This window comes from Arvicanthis niloticus, chromosome 3 (assembly GCF_011762505.2).
Source record: "Arvicanthis niloticus isolate mArvNil1 chromosome 3, mArvNil1.pat.X, whole genome shotgun sequence".
Taxonomy (NCBI): Eukaryota; Metazoa; Chordata; class Mammalia; order Rodentia; family Muridae; genus Arvicanthis; species Arvicanthis niloticus.
Window position 1 is genome coordinate 75,140,072 of NC_047660.1, and position 22,167 is coordinate 75,162,238.

At 43.5% G+C, this 22,167-nt stretch overlaps 1 protein-coding gene across 2 annotated transcripts in view; it reads left to right on the forward strand.

The window, feature by feature from the left end:
- The window catches only part of Lrmda (leucine rich melanocyte differentiation associated), a 1,001,791-nt gene that overhangs the window by 6,783 nt on the left and 972,841 nt on the right, over positions 1-22,167 (forward strand). For both annotated transcript variants that reach the window (XR_013109409.1, XM_076931235.1), the window contains exon 2: positions 775-875. Coding sequence is in view for 1 of the 2 variants with exons in the window: in XM_076931235.1 (XP_076787350.1) it covers positions 775-875 (101 nt within the window). In the remaining variant the exon portion in view is untranslated. The remainder of the gene's footprint in view (positions 1-774; positions 876-22,167) is intronic.

Consider the following 22,167-nt stretch of genomic DNA (forward strand, 5'->3'; position numbering starts at 1 on the left):
TGTCCACATGCTACCCTAGGCCTTGTCAGCACTTTGTAAGGACTGTGGTGGGCGTTTACACACAGAGGTAATGCAGTGGGACTGATGGCCTCTTCTGTGCCCAGCTTGTTTTAGTGCCTTGGGGGTTCAACTATAGGTTCAACCTGTGGCCCGAGGGCTGCATGCTGTCACTGATAGCTGTGAGCGGAGTCCAACACAAAATCATGAACTTACTTTAAGTGTGGTTTTAAGATTTTTTAAAAAATAACTCGATCGTACAGTTGAGCACAAACTTTGTAGATACAAGTTTTGTGGCAGGGTCAGAGGGTGGAAGGAGCATTTTTCAATGGTGATTTTAGGGATTTCTTCTGAAGCTGGAGAAAAGGCTGAGGCCTGCTTGGGAGAGTATCCACCCTGTCTTTCTGTGAGGACGAATGTAATATGAGGTCGTTGGGAGAGGGAGAAGGGGAGCCAGATGGGCAGCCATCACAAAGATGGCTTCAGGGTGGCCGAAGGTGGTGGTTATCCTCACATGTTGTGAATTGGACTTGTTTGGTCACCTGTACCTCATCCAGTTTTAATCTAATTTCTATTGTGCTACATTATATCTCCATCAAGCTAACTGCCAGGAATGGGAGCTGTTGGCAGAGTCCCCCAAAGCTTGAGGAAATAGGTACAGCTTAGCCTTTTTGTGTGGAAAAACCAGCCTTAAAGGTTGAGGAAACAATCATGGGATCGGATGTTCTGGATCAAAGTAGCTGGGTAATTTCTATTTTTATTCCATTGAATTTGCAGGTGTCCTATGTAGGCCAGAACTGCAGAGAAATTCCAGAGTACCTGGGCCGGGACTTTGGACATTTTGCGAAGAGGCTTGATCTGAGCTTCAACCTCTTGAGGTATGTAAGCTAAGAGAGATGCAGGCCAGGCCTGAGCCACCCAGTTCCCTCCAGGACTTTGGGGCAGCAGGCGCATGTCACAGGTCCCTGGTCTTTACAGGGTCTTGAGAAAGATGGGACCACATGCCAGACCCTGCTGCAAATTATCTTAGAGATCATGGCTGGTCTTCTAGTAAGTGCTGCCTACAAAGGTCAGAGCGTCTGAGCCTTGTTCACCTCATGACTCTGTGTGTGTGTGTGTGTGTGTGACCTTATACTTTGTACTTTGTTCTTTTCATTTTCCATGGACACACACACACACACACACACACACACACACACACACACACACATATATATATATATATATATATATATATATATATATATATATGAGTCTGAATCCTTTTGGGGAGAAAAATGAGATGGGCCAGTGAATGTTTTAGGGGTGTTTAGCTTTGTTTCCTAAGCGTGACTGCCTCTCACAGAGTGTATCAAATCACAGATAGGGTGTGTAGGTGTTTTTCAGCTTTGATGTTTTAAATATTCATGAAGATGCTCTCAGGAAAGATGACTATTGATGTGAGGTGGGGGGGGGGATGGGGTTTCTAGCACCTGTCTGAGTCTCCACCAAAGGTAAGTGTGATTTTGTAATGACAGTACAGTGGAGGACAACATTTCCTGTCTTCTTAAAAGGTGATGTGTTGTGCTGGTGTGTGGGCTTAGCAGAGAAAAGGTGGTGGCACTTGGCCAGTAGGCATTGATGGAACAGGTATAGACGAGAGTCAGGCCTGGCCTGCTCTTGCTCTCTGCTTGAAATCTGATCACCATTCCAAGACCCAGGTATGTTCTTGCGTCTAGTTCTTAGAGTCCTTGTCTCTTTCAAAGAGTGGGAATACTTGGGAATGAAGAATTTGGGGGGAAATGGATAGAACTCAGGATACCGGCTCTCAGCAGGTAAGGGAGAATGGCAGTTTCAGTAGGTCAGCCTCATGTCACCTAGTGGGTGTCTAGGCTACACTGAACGGTGTGGTCTCCTGAAAAGGGGTGTCTTGAGGGTGATAGAAGGAGAATGTGTCCCTGACTCCCAAGAGGTTCTTAGCCTCTGAGCACATGTGGAGATCTAAACCTTGCAGTGTCAATGCAAAAGGTGGCTGAATGGAATTGTTGCCCCCTAGAGAAATCCAGGGTGCTTTGTGGTTGCAGTGTCAGAATGAGGACAGAGTGTAAAACCTGGAGTGAACTGGGTCTAAGATGTTTATACCTTACATAGCTCCTCTGCCTGGACTCCAGCAAGAGGTTCTTTATAATGTCCCAAGTTCTATCCATGTGGATGACCTCTAAGGGACCAGGGCCTCATGGCTTGGGGTTGTAGTTGCCTAATTAATGTCTGGTGGAAACTCAGAGGTGGGTCTGAGGAGGCTTGGTTCTTTGAAGGAGTGTGTCAGTGGGTGCAGGTCATGGAAATGGGAACTGTCATGTGAAAAACGTTGTCATTTTGGAAGGGATTGCAATCTAAGTATAAAGTCCCTTTAGCAAGTCACCCAGGCAATAGATACAGACTATGTGCTCATTTATTTGTACTGTCTTTAAATTGATTTTAGGAGTGTTTTATAGTTTTTGTTGAGTAGCTCTTTCACTTCTTTGGTTAAATTTATCACTAAGTATTTTATCTTCCTTCAGTGCTGTTGTAAATGGGATTGTTATCTCACTTATTCTGTTCTGGATTATCCTTAGTGCATAGAAATGAAACTGACTTTTATATGTTGATTTTTTATCTGGTGACTTGCCCGAATTTGTTTTGATAGAATCTTTGTGACTTCTCTGTGTGTGTATAATCATAATGTGTGCAAATGGAGACAATTTTCCTTCTGGTATTTTGATTTAAATCCTCATTATTTCTTTTCTTGCCTAATTGCTCTGACTGGGTCCTCTAGAAATATGCTGAAGAAAAATGACAAGAGTATCATTGTCCTTTGGGTAAGGAGAACCTTCCAGATTGTTACCATCCAGTGTCATGTTTGATAGGGCCTGCCATCTAGGGCTTTCTTATTTTTTCTTTTTATAATGGATTTTAATCATCGATAGATTTCAGTAATGTGACATTCAGTAAAAAGTATCAGACTGCCTTTGGTTACTACATAAAAATCATGAATCCCTTGCGGCTCCGGAAACCATAAACTTCCAAGTTCCAGGCTCAAGAAACTTGTATCTGCTACTGTTATGCATACAATACGAAGGCCACATTTAAAGTACTATTTTTGTTTTATGTACATTGGCATTTTGTATGTTTGTGTGAGAGTCTCTGATCCCTTGGAACTGGAATTACAGACATTTGTGGGCTGCCATGTGGGTGCTGGAAATTAAACTCAGGTCCTCTGGAAGAGCAGCAACTAGCTTTGTACCACGGACCCATCTCTCCAATCCCCCAAAGCCACATTTAAAAGTATACTAATTCCTTAAATACTCTGGCACCTGTTTATTAGTAGTGATAAGTTTACCACTGGCTTGCACTAAAAGTGTCCACAGTCCTCACAATAAGCATTTCTGTTAGTGAGTGGCAAGTTTATTGTGTAGTTGAATAGTTTTTCTTTCCTTTAAACATTTCTCCTGGGCTGGATGTGTTCACTTTTGTCATATTATATTCCCCAAGAAGCCTGTTTGTTTTTAATGAGAGACAGAAAGGGCATGAATTGAGATGAGGATGAAGTGGGGAGGAAATGGAAGTAGTAGATGGAGGGGAAACCATAGTCAGAATTCATATTATGTGAGAGAAAAAAATCTATTTTCGATAAAAGAAAAAAAAAAAAAACTCCCCCAAGTAATGTTTAGTTTCTTTTTTAAACATTTATTTGGTGTGTGTATGTATGTGTATGCAAACATGCATGTGTGTATCTGTATCACAGCCTGAAAGTGGAGGACAGAAGATAAACCCTTCCTCCATGTGAGACCTTGTGACTGAGCTCAGATTGTCAGTCAGGGCTGGTGACAATCACTTTTACCAGCTGAGCCATCATGCCAGTCTAGGTTCAGCAATTGTGTTTAAGAACTCAGATCTTGGGCTTGGAGAGATGGTTCAGCAGTTAGGAACACTTGTTGCTCTTGCAGAGGTCCTGAGTTTAGATCTCAACATCCAAAGTGGCTCACAGTTGGCTGTAATTCCAGTTCCAGGGGACCTGATACCCTGATACTGTCTACTGGACTATGCAGGCTCCTCTATTCACACACATGATTAAAAATAAACATAAATCTTTAAACTTTTTCTTTCTCTTTTTTCTCTTTCTTTCTTTCTTTCTTTCTTTCTTTCTTTCTTTCTTTCTTTCTTTCTTTCTCTCTTTCTCTCTTTCTCTCTTTCTGTCTTTCTTTCTTTCTTTCTTTCTTTCTTTCTTTCTTTCTTTCTTTCTTTCTTTCTTTCTTTCTTTCTTTCTTTCTCTTTTTCTTTCTTTCTTAGACAGGTTGGCTGGCCTTGAACTCACAGGGATCCATCTGCCTCTGCCCCCTGAGAGCTGGGATTAAAAGGACACGCTACTGTGCCCAGCTAAAAATAATCATAAATCTTAACTCAGATTTTTGTAGTCATCATTCGCTGTTTAATCTGTATCTTTAAAAGTTTAGTTTAGTTTTGACAATTCTGTATATGTATATGGTATCTCCCACCTCCACCAGCCCCTCTTCTCCATGAGTGCCCTCTCTCAGCAGTGTGTCTTTTTTTATTTGTGTGGTTTTGTTTTGTGACCCACTGCATTTGACCAGGTTGCCCATAAATGGCCATGGATATGAATTATTCACTGGAGCATGGGAGACTCAAGCAGCTACATCACGGAAGACAATGACTCTCCCTCTCCCAGGAGCCATCAACAGCCAGTAGCTTTCCATAGAGGGGCTGATGGAAAGTCTTCATTATATGGAAGTACAGCCTGTCTATACCTGATTCATTGAACTTCTTACCAAAGGGTATGGAATTTTGTCGAATGCTTTTTCCTGGATCTGAGGTGACCACTCGACTTTCATCATTTCTTATTTTGGCAAGGGCTGTGACATTATTGATTTGTGTATGGTGTACCAATCCTGTTCCACAGTATATGATCCCCTTTAATGTGCTGTTGGATTTGCTTTCTGGTATTATTAAGGATTTTCAGACGTTAAGTTTATCAGAGATATTGGCGACGTTTTTGCCCAGCTGTGGTATATCGGCAATGCTGGCATTGTAGAAGGCATTTGGAAGTGTTCTTTGTGTTTATGCTAGTATTATGTTCATCTGTTATTTGAGACAATCCAAGGATTGGCATGAACTTTTTTCTCCTTGGTCGAATGCACTAGTGAATCCAGGAGATCTTGGACTTTCTTTTGTTGGGCATTTTTGATGACTTAATTGCCTGGCTTGTTATTGGTCTGTTCCTGGGTATCTCAGGCTGGCCCAGTTCAGACTTAACTCTTGCCAAGATGTTAAAAAGGAGGCATTAGTCTTTAGGCATGCACGTGAGAATAGCTTTCTGGGTTGTTTTGTTATTTGTTCTCAGTACATACACTCATCACTGTGAATTACCTTCAGAAAAGAGCTCTGTGAGCACTGGAGACAGGGCTTGGGGCAGAGCATGTGGCTAGCACGGATGAGACTCTGAGTTTAATCCCCACTCTGAAAGAAGACATGGCTGGTACTCTAGTTATTGCCCAGCTTGCTGTTCCTTTGCTGTGCATTCAAAAATTATTCTTTAAAAATACATGTATGCATCTATGTATGCATGCATACATACCTACATATATACATGCATGCATACATACCAACATATATACATGCATGCATATGTACATGTATAGGTATATGCATATATACACATCACACACAAAGAGTTCTGTTCATTTTCCGTAATTATGGATTTTAAAGTTTTGAACTTTGGCTTAGCAGTTTGGTGTGTGTTCTCTCATTCCTATTACATACAGGTCATGGTCTTCTTTTTTTAACTGTAATAAACCCATCTTCCTCTCACTTCAGCTATCCAATAAATTGGTTAGTTCTCCCTGATGAAATCACAGATTCAGGTTACGTTGTTTCAGTGAGTCTTTCTGGAGATTAGTGTCTTTGGAACCACTGTGTGTCTTATCAAGTTGTGTGCTGGAAATGGAAGCAAGAGAAGAAACCCAAATGAAACCTCTGTCTCCCTTCAAAGGCTCAAAGGTGTCTGCCTTCTGCCTCTCCATCCTGGATCTGTTTCTTGTGATGGATGGGACCCAGGTCAGCTACAGGAATGTGGCTCAGATGAGCTCCTGGAGCATAGTTTCCTGGGTCAGGTCCTGTTGTCTTCCTTGGAATGAGATTGGAATGTGTGAAGAGTTAACCGGCTAATAGTCAGGAGGCGTGGCATACTGTACCTTGAGTTTACACGCATTAACAACCACACTCTAACATCTAGATTTATGCAAAATACTTATGATTTATTTATGAATTCCCCCCCCCAATCAGTAATAGTCTATGTAGCAATATTGGAAAACTCAGGAAGGTAGGCAGAGGACAGGTATCCTCTCACGTCATCGATAATATATCAGTCGTATACCTTCGTTACACTCTGGTTTCAGAGGCGTGCCTGCTCAGCTTGTTGAACACAGCAGGCAGAGCAGAGCTCCCGTGGTAAACAGTGATAAATATGCCCACGTCAATCTGGCAATAAAAGTGAGAGGCTTTAATTGATCTATGGCAACAGGAAGCTTACGTTTTAAAAATTAAATTATTTGCAGTCGCATCTTATTTAGCACTGCTGATAAATGCGCTGGGTGGCGAATTGCTTGGAAGAACATTTCTGATGGGAGGTTGCTTGCTACTCTCTTGCCTTCTGCCCGGTGGGGGAGGTGGCAAGGACTTGGGGGGAGGTGTTGTGCAGCTCCAGGTAAAAGCCACTGACTCTGCCCTCTTCATGCAGACTAGCTGCATGTCACAAGATGGGTATTTGGCGCACTGTCACAGCTTCTTCAGAGACAGATAGACCACACACCATTTGTCCATGTTGCAGACAGTTGGGTGGAACTGAGCCAGTTAACTTGCAGAGATGGGCAGTGAGTACTTTTGGGCTTAGAACACTCTGGATCAATCTTCTTCTGTTGCTTACTCTATGTTTAACTGGCTTTGGTCTGTGTGCTAAACTGTTAAGTGCTATGTATAACATGCCTACTAAGTTGATTGGGACATACTAGGTCTTCAGTAAGTATGGCTGCTATAATAGTTCAATGGACAGGGTGCTAGCAAGAAGGCTTAGAACCTTGGTTCAACCCAATGAATTCTCTGGCAGTCACCGGGACTTTTCACAAGGCAATGAGGGTTCCTCTCTACCAGCATCCAACACACTCCTCTCCTCATATCATAAATCTTAGATTTCAGCCATAAATAAGCATGCTTATCAATTTAAGATATAGACTCGAAGTGAGGAAGAAATCTATATTGTGACACTTTGGAACTAACTTTTTATTTCAGCGTAGCCTAACCTATCCTAACTGTAACAAATAATGTAGTTTTCCACTTGCTCCTAATATTTTGCAGGTTAAATCATTTCATGTTATATAATTTTAATTTCTGCCAATTAGAGATAAGCTCACAGAGATGCTCCTTTGTTACTGGGTCTTTATTAAATAGTGTCTTTACAGTGGAGGGCCTTGTACAAATTATTTCTGAGATCTAGGTGTCCAAGTCTTTTCTGGGGTACACAAGGACCCTGGATGGGATAGTGTTAGTAACAAAGATAGACTAGGAGTTCTCTACAGTGTAGTGTTACCAATCAGTCTTTTATGATTCTTCAGAACTGTCATGTTCTGCATAGGCTGGAACTAGTCTCTCCTCTAAGGTGACTAATATGGTTAAAGGCAACAACAGAACACTGAAATTTTTTTTTTTTTTTTTTTTTTTTTGTTCTCAGAGTATTACTGACCATTCAGGTGTCCTCAGAAACCAAGCAAAAATACAATCAAAAGGAAAATGCACAGCCATCTGACAGGTCATATATAACACTCAGCTGTAAGACCCTGATTTCTGTACTTCCAACACTTTCTGGCATGCCTCACAGAGACAGAAAACAGTTTGACTCCATTAGGCTAGAAGGAACACTTGGGCAGGTGTCATCCCATAAATGGTTGCCATGGTACTTTCTTCCTGTCACTCCATCTGTGAGTCTTCCTGACTACTTGGAATTCTACCCACTGGGCACAGAAGGTAGGGTGCTGGGCCATAGAAGGTAAGCCAGGGTTGGGAAATGGGGGAGGGGGCAGCCGGAGAGAGTTGTGACAAGCTGCAGGTTACTTCTGAGCGTCATTTTCTCAGGGATGACTATGCTGCTTGTAACTCACAGGAAGCGCTTTCCACCAGCTTTGCCTCAGCATTTTCTGTATTAAAATTTCTAGTATTAAAAATTCCTGGCATTTTAAGGATCAACTTTTATTTTCACTGAAACTGTCTTTCTTCCCTAGAACCTGAGGCCTCATAGCTCTGCCCAACTCTCCGCCCGCCCTCCTGTCTGTTCACAGGATATGATTTTGGGGCGTCCAGGTGTTAGTGATGTTGCTGTTGATATTATATTGGGGTGGCTTTGGTACTTCGAGGGTGGGCAGAGTAGAAAGATTGGCAGGGCCTTTAACTCTTTTATACTTACTTGTCACTGTGCCACCAGGTTCTCCACCACAGAGTCCTGCTGCTGCATGCAGTTTGTTGCTGTAGTGATGATGTTGGAAGTTGTACCGCTGTTTAGTGCATTCGGCTAGGATGTTAAATGCCTTGCTCAGCATTTATTTGGGACCCAAAAGAACCAACCCTCTTCCCCCGAATGTGTGTTCCACTGAGGACCTGTGGATGCTTTGGAGGCAGTTAGACAGTTTTTGTTTTTTTTTTAAGAATGGCTCCCTAGATAGCCTTTATGGTAAAAACAAAGTAGGCAACCTATGAGAGGCGGTTGGTGTTCTTTCCAAGGGAATCCAGGGATGGGAAGTTGAAGAAGTGATCCTAGAAATTATGTTTTTTTTTTTCTTATTAGCAGATAGCAGCTAACGTTATGCAAGATTTACTCCTTCCAAGGCTGGGCAGAACACTTCCCATAAGTATTCTATGATAGCCCCACAAACTCCAAATGAAGCTATTGGAACCCACATCTCACAACAAAGTGGCTGAGGCCCAGGGAAGCCCAGATGTTTGCCCCAGATCACATCGATGGCTAAAACAATCCGAGAGCTTGGATTACATGTGCTCAGGTCTGATTCTGGTTTTGTAGTTACTCTAAATTGCTCTTATTATACAAACTGGCACCATTTGCTTATTTATCTATTTATTTTTTTGCACTAATACTTCTAATGACTTCTAAACTTTTGCTTCTCTGTGTAGCAAGGTTTCTTTCCTTTTTTCTTTTTCCTGTTAAATCCCAAACAGCCAGCGGAAATAGCTATGGTAGGGTTTCTTGTGCATCCTCAAGACTCCCGAGGCCTCAGCTAAGCCACACTGGTTCCCCTCCCTTTTTCTCCTGCCTTTTAAAAGCAGCTCTAGTTTGGGAAGGTTAGTACAGCAGTACCCTAGGAGGCCCAGGTGGGCTCAGAAGCAAGGGTTCCCAGAGGACTTCACCCTGGGATGCAATCCTTCTCCCTTTAGGCTGTGCAGGTTGGCTCAAATCCAAGGTGGTGGTCATGTGAAAAATTATTCAGCCTTGCTGTCCCAGCCCTGGAACAGTGGACCTTGGTTTTTGAGTCAGAGAAAAGATGTGTGTGTGTGTGTGTGTTCACTTGCACATGGACTCACACTCCCATACACTCCCTATCTGAAAAGCCTCTTTCGTCTCCTCTGGGACTGGCTGTTCGTGGTTTTAGCTGTTCCACGTTCTTGGATGATGAAAGGGAGCCATTATCCTCTTTTTGCTTGGGTGTCTGTGTTTAATTGTAGGAATTTAATAACGACAAATTCTCCTTGGCTGAGACTTTTCATGCCAGCTGCTTTCTCTTTTCCTTTGGACCCTGCCTCATCCGTAATGTAGCACAAGGTCACTTAGGGTTTACAATGAGATACAAACACATGCGTAGGTTTTCTTTGAGTTGAAAAAAAAAATAAAGGCTCCTACCCCAGTCCCATCATTATGGAGATCAGCTGTGCACCCCCCAATCCCCTAAGCTGCTCTCTTGACTATACACAGAACCCTGTTCTTCATGCTTCAGGGTGTCTGCTTTTTCTCTGGTTATGCAGACACAAGAGATGGGCACAACACAGAAGACCAACAAAAGAGGTTTAGAAGAAAAAAAAAAAAAACAACCATTCTTGAGACTTATTAAAAACAATTGGAAGCCAGAGCAAAAGAGGGGGTTCCAGCCCCCGTACAGCCCATCTCCTGCTTCTGGAGAAGTAGTTTGTAAGGAAATGCACCATTGTTAAAACTTTTTCCCCCTTGATGGATTTATTTATAAGGTAGAGAAATATTTTCCCCATAATTGGGTAACTCTTAATAGTAGCAATTGCATATTTATCAGTGTGAGGGGCTGTTATTAATGTAACTGTCAGGCCCAAACACATTTCTGCATTAAATCCATTTAGTATGTGCATTATTCGGGCTCGAATGTCACCGGGACATCAAAGCCCCGTAGGCATGGAGAGCTCAGTGCCCTGCTGCGGCTGCCGAACAGGCCCTTGATCAATAAATGTAACATGTTAATGCAGAGCAAATAGAATAAAAGATTTCTTTGACAAGACATGAAAAATCACCTTGTGGCAGCTGGCATGTGATGCATTTCTGGGGGAGACACCAGCAAAGTTGATCTGACAAGTAAAGAGAGGAGATGATGGCTGGAAGGTGCTTTTGTTTCAAACTTCTTTCTTGACCTGTCAGGTTTTGAAGGCGCCTCAATGGCTCTTTTTTTTTTGTCATGTGAAAATTGTAGTCTTAGGTAGTTATGAAGCAGTTATCTCTTCTCGGGATTGTGAATGCTGCTGTTTAATTGATTCACTTAGCATTTGAAACTGTCACGCATTAATAATTGCGAAATCCTGTAGATACTGCGCACGGAGTGTGTCATGCTTAAATGTGTAGTTATCAGAAAATTAATATCCTTAATGAACCAGTGCTTTCAAACTAACATTGCATGAAATCTCTTTGGCCCTTTCATTTGTGAACGCCACATCCTCCAGTTTGCGGAGAATCACCTCTCGACAGTTTGCTTTCTTGATGCCCGACAAATGCCAGCTTTGCTGTGGGTACATCGCGTGCTCAATGACAATAAATATAGTAATTATACTGGAGTTAGTAATTAACATAATTGTAGTCAATTACGACAAATACAGTGCAGCGCTAAATAAACGAGAGGAGGAGAAATTAGCAAGCTAATTGATTTGTCTTTACTCGGCTTTCTATTATAACTGGCAGGGCTGTTTTTCTTGGGGTGGCTTGGAGAGGAGGGGACAATCCCCCACAAGGATTGTTTACAAATAACCGATTTTGTTTTGAAGCCACTTTGTCTTTTGACTTATTAGACTTCACCCCTACTCTGCTTAGCAAGGGGGAAAAGAACGGGAAAGAGATTTTAAACGCCAAGGGAGCGTTTTTTTGCTAATTTAGCTACACTGAGCTGATCACTGAGACTAAGGCAAAGACATGATTTACCTTTTCCTACGGCTTGAGGAGTTACATTTCTTTTTCTTTTTTCCTTTTCAGCTATTGCTTTGGTAAAAGAAACTGTGTGTGTGTCCTCAAACTCCACCAGCAAGGCTGTGCTTTGTGGCATATGTGTTTGGGAGGTATTGTATGTGTGTGCTAATTTGATCGGCTCTATGCTGTTGCCTTGGTGGAAGAAATAAGCACCTTTTGCTTGGCTCTGTCTCCCCTCTGTCTGGGTTACCTTTATCCTTTGTAGCCATGGAAGAAAAGACATGGGCAGGTCTGTTGGAGAGGGCAGAGGAGGGGTTCAGCCCTCGACCCCTGCTCATGGTCTCTTTTTTCCCCCCTCACTTCGGGACTGTTAGGGTCCTGGTCAGTCATACTCCTGAGCTGCCTGGAAAGTTTGTGCTGGGGTCTCATTGCCCATTTATCTCAAGCTGGTTTATTCTGGCTGCCTGGAGCCCTGGTTAATGGTGTTTATCACGCGCCTCTGTTCTTTGTTCACCCTTTGCAGTGTGACTGCTGTTCATACCGCTCAGGGTTCACACCACTCAGGGAGAAACCGTATGTGTTTGGAGACTCGGGGTCACGTCACAGCCCTGTTTTTTCTCACAAGTTTTAGACACAGATTTTTTCCCCCTCTTGCATCTTGTCACATGATGAAGGTGAGTAACCAGAACCTTCGCAGGATGGCATACTAGAAGTATTGCCTCAGCTTACCTGAGAAAAATCGAATGCTTTTAGAATATGATTTTTTCAAGCATTTAGCATCATTTCTCCGTCTGATTTACTTACAGTATTCCTTTGAAAAGTCAGTGGCTCAGCAAAGAAGGTGTTGGTTGAGGTTTTCTTCCTGAAGATTCTACTGGGTAGCTTTTTAGCCTGATTCGAAGGGAGTTGAGAGCACTGGTTTTCATGTTACATAGTGCATAGAATCAGTCATGACCTGGCAGACAGTTTGCCTTCCCAGGTTCCCTGAAGTGCTGCCACATCTGTGTACAGCAGGCTGTGCCCAGACATGGCTTGGTGTGGTCATCTTTCACGTATGTTTCATTTGGAAATCAATTTCTGATATCAAATATTTATATGCAAGGAGTCATTTAAATTATCTACAGTATTTGGACAAAATGTTTCTCCTCATGAAGCCTCAAATTATTTTAATAAATGTGTGGGACATTTCTGAGGACATTTTTACTTTGGCAATTGGGAGGGGTGTGGGAGACACTTGGAACTTCAGCCTGATGTAATTACAGAGGGTTCAGAAGAAATGGGAAGATTCATACTGAGAGCTTTGTTTACTCAGAAAAGTTAAATCAAGCTAGGGTAGTAGGCCTCGGGGCGTCTGCTCTTCTGTGGAGGCCTGTGAAAGGTGGCAGAGCGTGGGCAACAGGAAGAATGAGATTGTGTGACTATTGAGAGAAACCTGGCCTCTGATCACTGCCAAAACGTGATCCTTGGAGTCATTTTGTCTCCTGCTTCTTCACCTGGCTGCTGGTTTTTACAGTCTGTGGCACTTAGATGTTTAGCAGAAACACCCAGGATGTTGACAAAGGAAGCCATTGCATCTTTATCAATGCCACAAGGAAGTTGGGCTAAGTAGAGCTAGCTTTGTTTGGCTCCCTGTTTGCTTAAGAAATACTAGCACAAGGAATCTTTTTTTTTTTTTTTTTTTTTTTTTTGTTCTTTTTAAATAAAACACTGTGTGCAAAAGTTCCACACCCCCAAGACCCTATTCTGTTTTTCTTCTACATATACTTCTCTAGAGGCTCAAGCGCTGGATTTATGAAAGTTTTGCTCTTTAGAAGTCCTAATATTTTGTTGTCGTTGTTTGTTTTGTTTTTCTTCTTCCTTTTATCATTTGGTGGGTTCAGTGGCTGGATCCTTAGAGAATGTGTCTGTGGGGTTGGTTGCAAGGAGGGCAAGGGAATGGGCAGGTTGAAAGCTTACTGTCTCTTGCCTTCTGAGAAGCTGTGTGGGTGTGCACCTGCCCACTGGCGTGCTAGTCTTTGACGGGAGTATGTTAGAATTGCTTGGTGGGGTGCTTGCTTTATTTCTGCGTTATATTTTTCAGAGTATCTTGATTGTCCCCTCTCAATGCATCGCTTGCCTCCTAAGAGCAGATGATGGCCCAGGACTGGGGAAGGAGTGTGGGAGGCAGATGTCTGCCTCTGTGCTGACAGTTGAACAGAAAGGTCCTGGCTGGCTCACTTTTGTGAATTCTTCTCAAATACCTGAGCTGGATCAACATCACAGAAAGGCAGCTGCCAGCCCACTGCAAGTGGAAATAGCCAACCATTATCCTGAATTCTATTGTTGGAGCTGGGCTTTAGTTAAGAAAATTCAGCCTCTCACAGGGTTTAGAGAAATGAAGCCTGGAAACGGCCCCCCAAGTCATTGTCTAGTTCTTTCCTCTGGGGAATACTGAACTTGTCCAAGCCTCATGGCATGCAGTTCCATAAGAGTGATTAGAGAGATAAATTTAACTGTATAATTTTAAGGTTTATTTTATCCTTTTTCTCCTTAGCTGGAGGTGGAAGTCAGCCTGGGGCCTGCTAACGTTTAGAGGATGCCAGCAGGGATACAATAGTCTTTCTAACTGCCATGGCCATTTGGATTCCTCTGTGCAAGTGCCTTTTGGGTTGGTAGGATGGTAAAACCATGGGCTTTGTACTACCAGGGGTTGGTTAGGATTCTGGAAGAGACAGCTGGAAGCAGGGTACACTTCTTCTTGCATAGGAATACATATCTCTGGTTCTGTGCAGAGTAGGGATGGCTGTACCATGTAGAAGTTGGCAAAGTTAGAGTCTTTTGGGGAAGCTCATCAAGTAAGGAAGGACTAGAGGAGATATGGGCTCTCCTGAAGCCTTCACTGTAGAGCTACAGGCTCAAGGTGGGAGAGAAGCCACCTCTAGCTGAAGAAGGGTAGCTGATTTGCAGGCTGAGCAAGGACCAAGCATGTACCCTGACATGCATACATGGCAATTATGCTGTTAGAAGGGTCACAGCTAATGGAGTTATTCTACAACTTGAGCTGCAAGCGTGCAAGAACTCTTTGTACCCATAAGACCCCGTGGGCTGGCCCTGTGCTCCTTCAGAAGGGGAGAAGCTAGACTTTCAGAAATTATGTTCGTTATTGTTCTTCAGTCTGCTTAGGGGGTGCACTCTCCCAGTCTCCCCTGGTGGAGTTTGCCCCTCAGTTCTGCACATAGTGTGGGGCTCATGGAAGACTGTCAACATCCATTGAAATGCAAGCACATGGCTGGTCAGTGGTAGGCCAAGATGGAAATATAGCTTTGCCCTAACCGCTGAGTTGCCTGCTCTGCACTGCTGTACACAAACAACTTGACTGCTCCGTCTTGTCTTCATGTTCCTTTTCCGGAAAATTGGGGTAGGTTGGTAACAAACACATCAGAGGGCAATCCTGTTTTCCAAACCTTTGAAAAGGAGACCCCTCCACCATGCCACAAAGGCCATTGCTGTTTTATTCTCTTCCTTAACTTATGCTTGACTTTATCTTTTTTCCCCACAAGAGGCAATAAAAATTCTAGGTTGTGAGTACTGGCAGACCTCAGAGAGATAGCAGGTTGGGTTCCAGGCTGCTGCTATAAAGTGAATGTTGCAATAAAGTGAGTCACACACAGTTTTTGATTTCCCAGTGGATATAAAAGTTATGTTTACACTGCACTGTAGTTTGTTAAGTGTGTAACAAAGAATGTCTAAGAAAATGGACACCTTAATTAAAAAAATACTTTACTGCTAAAAAATAGTAAGGGTTATCTGAGCTGGTAGAAAACCTGGTGGCAACGGGCTTCCATGATGTGAGGTTGGCATATCTGTGAGGTACAATAAAGAAAGGCTTGATGACGTGAGGTAGTCTTGATGTTAAAAGTCTGTCAGAACATGGTTGTGTAACATTTATTGTCTGACTTCTTTATGGACCTTCAGGATCCTATCTGGTTCCATTTCTAGTATGTTTTGGTCCTGTTCTTGATTGTGTTCATCTGGACAACTCTTAAGAGCCCAAGTCTCTGTTGTCCCAAAGAAGTCATCTGTGGTCTCAATCCTCAGGGTCAACTTAGGTTGCACATGCTGTTCGAATGCTGGTCAGTCCCTAAGCTACCCCAAGGCACCACTGACTGTGTCTTTGTTTGTAAATGAGAAGCTGAATTCTTGCTAGCTTACAGTTGAGAGTCACTGTCAGAGACCAGGAAGCCAGAGACACTTAGGCTGGAGGATGGGCTGGTGGAAGAGCAAGGAGGTTATGGGAGAAGACATTACAGGGCTTTCTTCTGTAGCCCATCTTATGTCTGTGAGCTACCAAAGAAGAAGAAGCCATTTAATCCTCACTGTCATCTTCCAGACAGGGATAATGGTGCTGGCCTAGCAGGGTCATGGAGATCAAATGTGAAATATGAGTTTTGTACTCTCAGAGGTGTCCTGGCAGAACACAGATCCCCAGAGCACTTTCTGTCACTTCTGATTCTTTTGTTTGTAAGCAGAGTTATTTTAAGGGTTGTGTGGCCTTGGTAGGTTTGCAAAAGCAGGGCTCAGAGTGCAAAGCATTGGGTTTGAATGGCCAGGTTTGGGGGATACAGCTCAGTGGTAGAGCGCTTGTCTTACATGGATGAGACCTTTGATTTAATCCCCCATAGTTAAAAACTAAACGGTATGGCCACACTTCCCTTGGGCAAGGACAACTGAGAGAACTTTTCCCAATTTAATTCTGTTCGAAGGGGAGGGGAGTAGGGTAGGGAGGAAGGAAATCTTCATTAGAGTACACTAAGCATAATTATTATTAGTCTCCATGGAATATTAAGTAAGGCCGTACGTGCTGGGGCCACAGCTGCAGTCCCAGTACTCACAGTGTGAGGCAGGAAGTTCTTGTGTTGAAAGTCAACCTGGGATGCCTAGTGAGACCCTGTTGCAACCCTCCAAAGGAATATTAACTGTTAAATAGGATATGGCAAGGCTTTAAGAAAGCCAACTGCCAGAGTGAAATTCCATTTTATTTAATGATTTTTAGTGACTTATTGTTTCTTTAAATCTATCTGTACTGGTGGACTCAAACTGGGGAGGACTTTTCCCACCCAAGGCTTCTACCTCAAGCTGCATCCGTGGTCTGTAACTAAGTATTGGGACCAGCTTTCTCACTGGGCAGGAGGAAGAACTGATTAACACCTTTTTCAGGAATGGTGGAGCCTCACTGCATTGTGCAGGCTTGTCTTGAACTCCTGGGGTCAAGTGATCTTTCCACCTCAATCTCCTGAGTTGCTAGAACTATGGGTCATCACCACTCTGCACTTCTGAGCTACCTCCTCCTGCCTTGGGCTGGAGGACCCCTCTCCTTCCCACCTCCTACAAACCAAGAGGATCGATGACCCAAAGAATATTTCCTAGAATGGCATTTGGGATTATTCCTACAAGCTTAAGTGTGATTTTCCTGCGTTTTAAAGAAGTTTACAGGATATGATGTATGTGCACATATGTGTACATGTTCATGTGTGTGGGTAAGGGCTTGTATATGCCAGACATATGTGTGGAGGTCAGAGGACAACTTTAGGTGTTGGTCCTCACTTTCTACTTTGTTTGAAACAAGGTTTGGATGTGGCTGGATTTCTGTCTGTAATTCTAGCACTGTTGTGGTGGAGGTAAGAGGCTTGCTGGGGCTTGCCAGCTTGTAGCCTAGCACCAGTTTCAAGGAGAGAGTCTACCTTAAAGGAATAAGGTGGAGAGAGAGGACACCTAATGTCCTCTGATTTCTGCACATACATGCACAGGCACACACATCTACACACATACACATATACCACACATAACCTACCCCCGTATACTAAATAAACAAAATTAGTTTTTTAAAGTTTCTTTTCTTCTCTTGTAATTATAAACATCATAGTATTTATTTTATACAAATATAAAAATTTGGAAAAATATACACAAGGAATTAAAAAACAACCCACAATCTTATTGTAGAACAATAATCTCTACTAACATCTCAGTATGTACCAGGTTTTACAAAAGTAGGATTGAATTGTATACAAGGTCTTGCAGCCTATATTTTCTTTTAATGCTTTATGAAGTTTGGTTTTTCATGAATGTGTTTTCACTGACAACATAATTTTTCTTTCAGATAACTATGCTAATTTTAGTTATTATTAGTTAACTTATTGTTTGATATTGTTTAATGTCTCTCTCTCTCTCTCTCTCTCTCTCTCTCTCTCTCTCTCTCTCTGTGTGTGTGTGTGTGTGTGTGTATTTTCCTACTTTTTGATGTTGATAAGACATACTTTGAGGGTCTTAAGATAGCTCAGCAGGTGCTGCCGACAAGCCCAGTCACTTGAGTTTGATTCCCTAGAGTTGTGGACAGAGGGAATCAACTCCAGCAAGTTATCCTCTGACCTCCAAAATGGCAACATGGCACACACACACACACACACACACACACACACACACACACACACACTATGAGGTAATTTGTCAAAGAGAGAAATCACTGAACTAATCATTATTTAAACAAACCTTTCCACAAAGCCCCTGTAGAGAAATAAATCTCTTTCTTTACTATATATCATTAGGTTTATGGCTGAGGCTTCTTGTAACAGGTCCCAAATTAATAAGTGAAAAAAAAACACACAAATTTATGTAATATAATGACTTATAATTTTATTATGTTAATGTAAGTACATAACAAGGGGACCATCAGAACTGAACATGTAAAGAGGCAGGGAAAGCTGTGTATATTCTATGCTAGATTTGATGGAAACGAATGTATTTGATGTATTGCCATGCTCCTCTCAATGAGGGCCTGGAGATATGCTTCAGGTGAGAAGAACTGGGGAAGCTGAGATGGATCTTCCTGCTTCTGCTGTCTAACCACGTATGGAGAGGCTGTATTTTCGAGCAGGGTACTCTTTACTCCCTACCTCCTCGCTCCCTATCCTCCTGTCTTGCTCACAGACTGTCCTGGGTTTGGCGTTTTTTCTCTTTCACTACTGGAGATGGATAGGGGCTGTCTTATGTGGCCTCCTCACTATGAGCATCTTGAGTTAAGCCCCACCATCTTCATGCATGCAGTACTTGTGTGCACATTCAGCTTAACTTGCAGAGTTGCTGACCGCTTCACAGAGGGCAACACCGCTTCCCATAGGCCTTCCTCCCTTCTCTGTCCATGACTCACCATTGGCTACCTTTGGGACATTGGTTACTTCTGTGCAGAAGGCCCTTTAGCAAGCCTCTTACTTCTACACGCAACAGTGCTAGGATTACCTTCAGAAATCCAGCCACATCCAGACTTTGTTTCAACCAAATTAGAAAGTGAAGTCCAGCACTGAAGGTTGTCCTCTGACCTCCACACTTATGCCTGTTATATACATGCCCTTATCCACACACATGAATATGTCCACATGTGTGCACATACATCATCTACTGTAAACTTCTTTTCTGCACAGTCTTTTGCCAAAAAGGGTGTGGGGTATGGTCCTGCAAGGCTTCCAGACTGGCTAATGGGGGAAAAGCAAGGCACCCAAACCATTTTCAGCTCTGCATGTGCAGATCCAACGTTTTAAGCATACCTACATTTACCTGCGCCAGCGAGAGGCAATCGTTTTGCATTTTAATGACAAATCAAGTACGCTAACTTGCATTTGAAACGAAAGTGCCTTAAATGTCTCTGGCTGTCAGAATGAGATGTTAGGAGCTTGATGAAAAGCGAACAAAGAAGACAAAGTATGAAGCCTGGATACAGTGCAAAATGAAATAAAACCTTGTATGGCCTGTCAGGGGTGTCAGTTGATATTCATATCTAAAGCACATTATAGCGTTACTTTGCAGCTCACAGCTTACTCATCTGTCTTGTTTAATTCATCACACTGGAGCCCACATCTTTTAAGTCTCGTGTGTCAACAATGGGAGAAATCTGTTAATTGACAAATGAGTGTCACAAATGTGAATTGGTGCCTTTACATCAGCGGCAGGTGTAGTCTCTTTTGTTTTTTGTTGGATCTATTATTGGCATAAGCCAGTGTAAGACATCTGTCTTTGTCGGAATGAGAAATGACAGGCCTTCTTGGCTGTCATTGTCTTAGCGCGTGCTCATTCTGTGAGATGCTGTATAAAGATAAAATGTCAGTTAAAAGAATATGAAAAACTATCTGGAGGAAGTCCTTAAATTACTCAGAGAGGGGATCCGGGAATTGGGGCTGGAATTGAAATCCGAGTGTTTCACTTTGCATCTATCACACCTATTTAAAAATAATATTTCCTGAGGAACAGGATGAAGTGATCAAGCATTTAGGGAAACGTTATGTTGTGCTGGTATAATTAGCTTGATAAGGTTAGGAGAAAACTCTTCCTCTGCAAGACAGGGATTTATTTATTATAAGGCCATCTCTACGACAAGCACAGAGTTGTCGCAGTACAAATAGTCCAGGTGGGATCCAGGGCACTGATTTGCATGGATCTGGAGCTATTGCAATTCTTCTCCTCCAATTTCTCATTCAGTTCTCTTCCTATCTCAGACTGACGAGAAGCATAATGGGGTGGAAAGCGGTTGGCCATAGAGCAGGGTGAGGCAGAGGCAGAGGAGGCAGAGGCAGAGGCAGAGGCAGAGGCAGAGGCAGAGGCAGAGGCAGAGGCAGAGGCAGAGGCAGAGGCAGAGGCAGAGGCAGAGGCAGAGGCAGAGGCAGAGGCAGAGGCAGAGGCAGAGGCAGAGGCAGAGGCAGAGGCAGAGGCAGAGGCAGAGGCAGAGGCAGAGGCAGAGGCAGAGGCAGAGGCAGAGGCAGAGGCAGAGGCAGAGGCAGAGGCAGAGGCAGAGGCAGAGGCAGAGGCAGAGGCAGAGGCAGAGGCAGAGGCAGAGGCAGAGGCAGAGGCAGAGGCAGAGGCAGAGCCGAGCGAGCAGAGAGAGTGGCATGTGTTGTCAAGTGCTGGTGTGCTGGGCAGGGCACTTAGGTCTAGACGCTGGAGGCTTTGCAGATGGCTCAAGGGAGTGCTGGTCAGGGGAGGTAGCAGGTCTAGTGATGGAAAACCATTCTTTACTTCTCTGCACTTCAGTAGGAGCCTGGACACCAGGGATGGTGAGGACAAGGGGACTTCAGTGAGGCACGTCCTGGTCAAGGGTGGGCAAACTCTAAGGAGGGCTGCCCAGACTTGAGCGTGTCCTCAGGTCATCCATACTGTGTGTTTGATGGAGTCGGTGTAGGGTTAGCCAGGATGCTCTGCCTGTCTCACAGGTTCCTGCATAGTGTTTACCTGCTGCTCAGAAGACCTAACTCAAGTATCGGTGTCCTGACCATCTTTCCCACAGGACATCTGAGGTATTCCCCAGACACCCCAGGGTTCTGAGAAAAGGGAAGTCTAGATGGGACTGTTCCAGATGGCTTCAACATCAAGAAATTATTTTGGGTGGAGTAGATCTCCAACAAGGCCTGTAATCCTGCGGGGACCTGGTAAATCCTGGGGAGACCATTCCTAGGACGGGAAAGGATAGGGGGCCTCAAGGCCAGGCTTGCCCATCCCTTCCTCTCTCATTTCAGCTAGTTGTGACTCAGTACAAAGCTTACCCCTTTCAAGTCACGAAAGCTCACAGTGAACTAGGGAGTTGTTGGGAGGATAGAGTTAGTATTTTTCTGAGGAAACCCTGGAAAGTCCATTCTGTTTCTCCACTTGCCCCTCCCTCCTGTCTGTCCCCTCCTTCCTTTCAGATTCTGTGTGGCAGACATTTTCTGGCTGACCCTTACATTCTCTGTTTTGTAGGAGATTTTAGTTTTGCTTTTAAAATTAAAACAAGGCTTACCTGATGCTGTTAAGGCAGGCCAGAGAGAAAGGGAGGGAAACAATCTTTCTTAAAGACTGTCTATAAGCAGAACCAAAAACTCCCTTCTTCATAAACCAGGCTGCTTTTTGCCACGTCGAGAAGGGGCTGTTTGGTTTCAGTGGAGGCTCATGGTTCATAGGAACAGGGTACCAGAGCACGGAGAGTAGAGTAGGCACGTGTGGCTGCACACATCTCTTGTTCACCTTCTAAAAATGGGCAAGGCATGCACATCTACCTCGTGTTTATCCACACACACACATCTGTACGCACAGACACAGGCCAGACCCGTGAGCAGACGTCCTTTGCTGAGCACACTGAAGGACATCAGAAGACTTTTTTTTTTTTTTTTTTTTTTCTGGGCCCTCTTTCTGTTCTTCACTGCCAGCTGTCACAGAGGGTCTGAAACAGACACACAATTTATTGGGTAGTGTTTAGAAACCTGTCGGTGGTAACGACTGTAGCTCTGATTTCAATTAACACCCACTAAATTTAGGCGAGCTTCATGCATGTGTGGACCTGTTGAATGCGCTTCGCATCACATTGAAAAAAAAAAAAACAACCCTCTAGTGGTAATATTTTAGAAAAACGATGGCGCTCTGTGGTCAAGTGGCTTGTCTGTCCCTTCCCTGACCTGGCACCTGGTGGCAGCTCTTCTTTGAAATGCAGGTTTTGAGAGTCTGGTTTGGGTGTTTGTATAACAACTTCTCAATTGCAGAAGAGCACAGCTAAAGTTTTAGCATCCAATCTGGCTTACTGAAATACTACCTCACAGTTCATAATTCACCATTTCTCACGCCACGCTCAACCCCCTTTTCTGGCTATTTGGGTGAAAACAGCCCGGGAAGGGCCACATTTTATGATTAAGGCACTAAAAGATTAGCTGTAGACGCTGCCCCATCTCTGG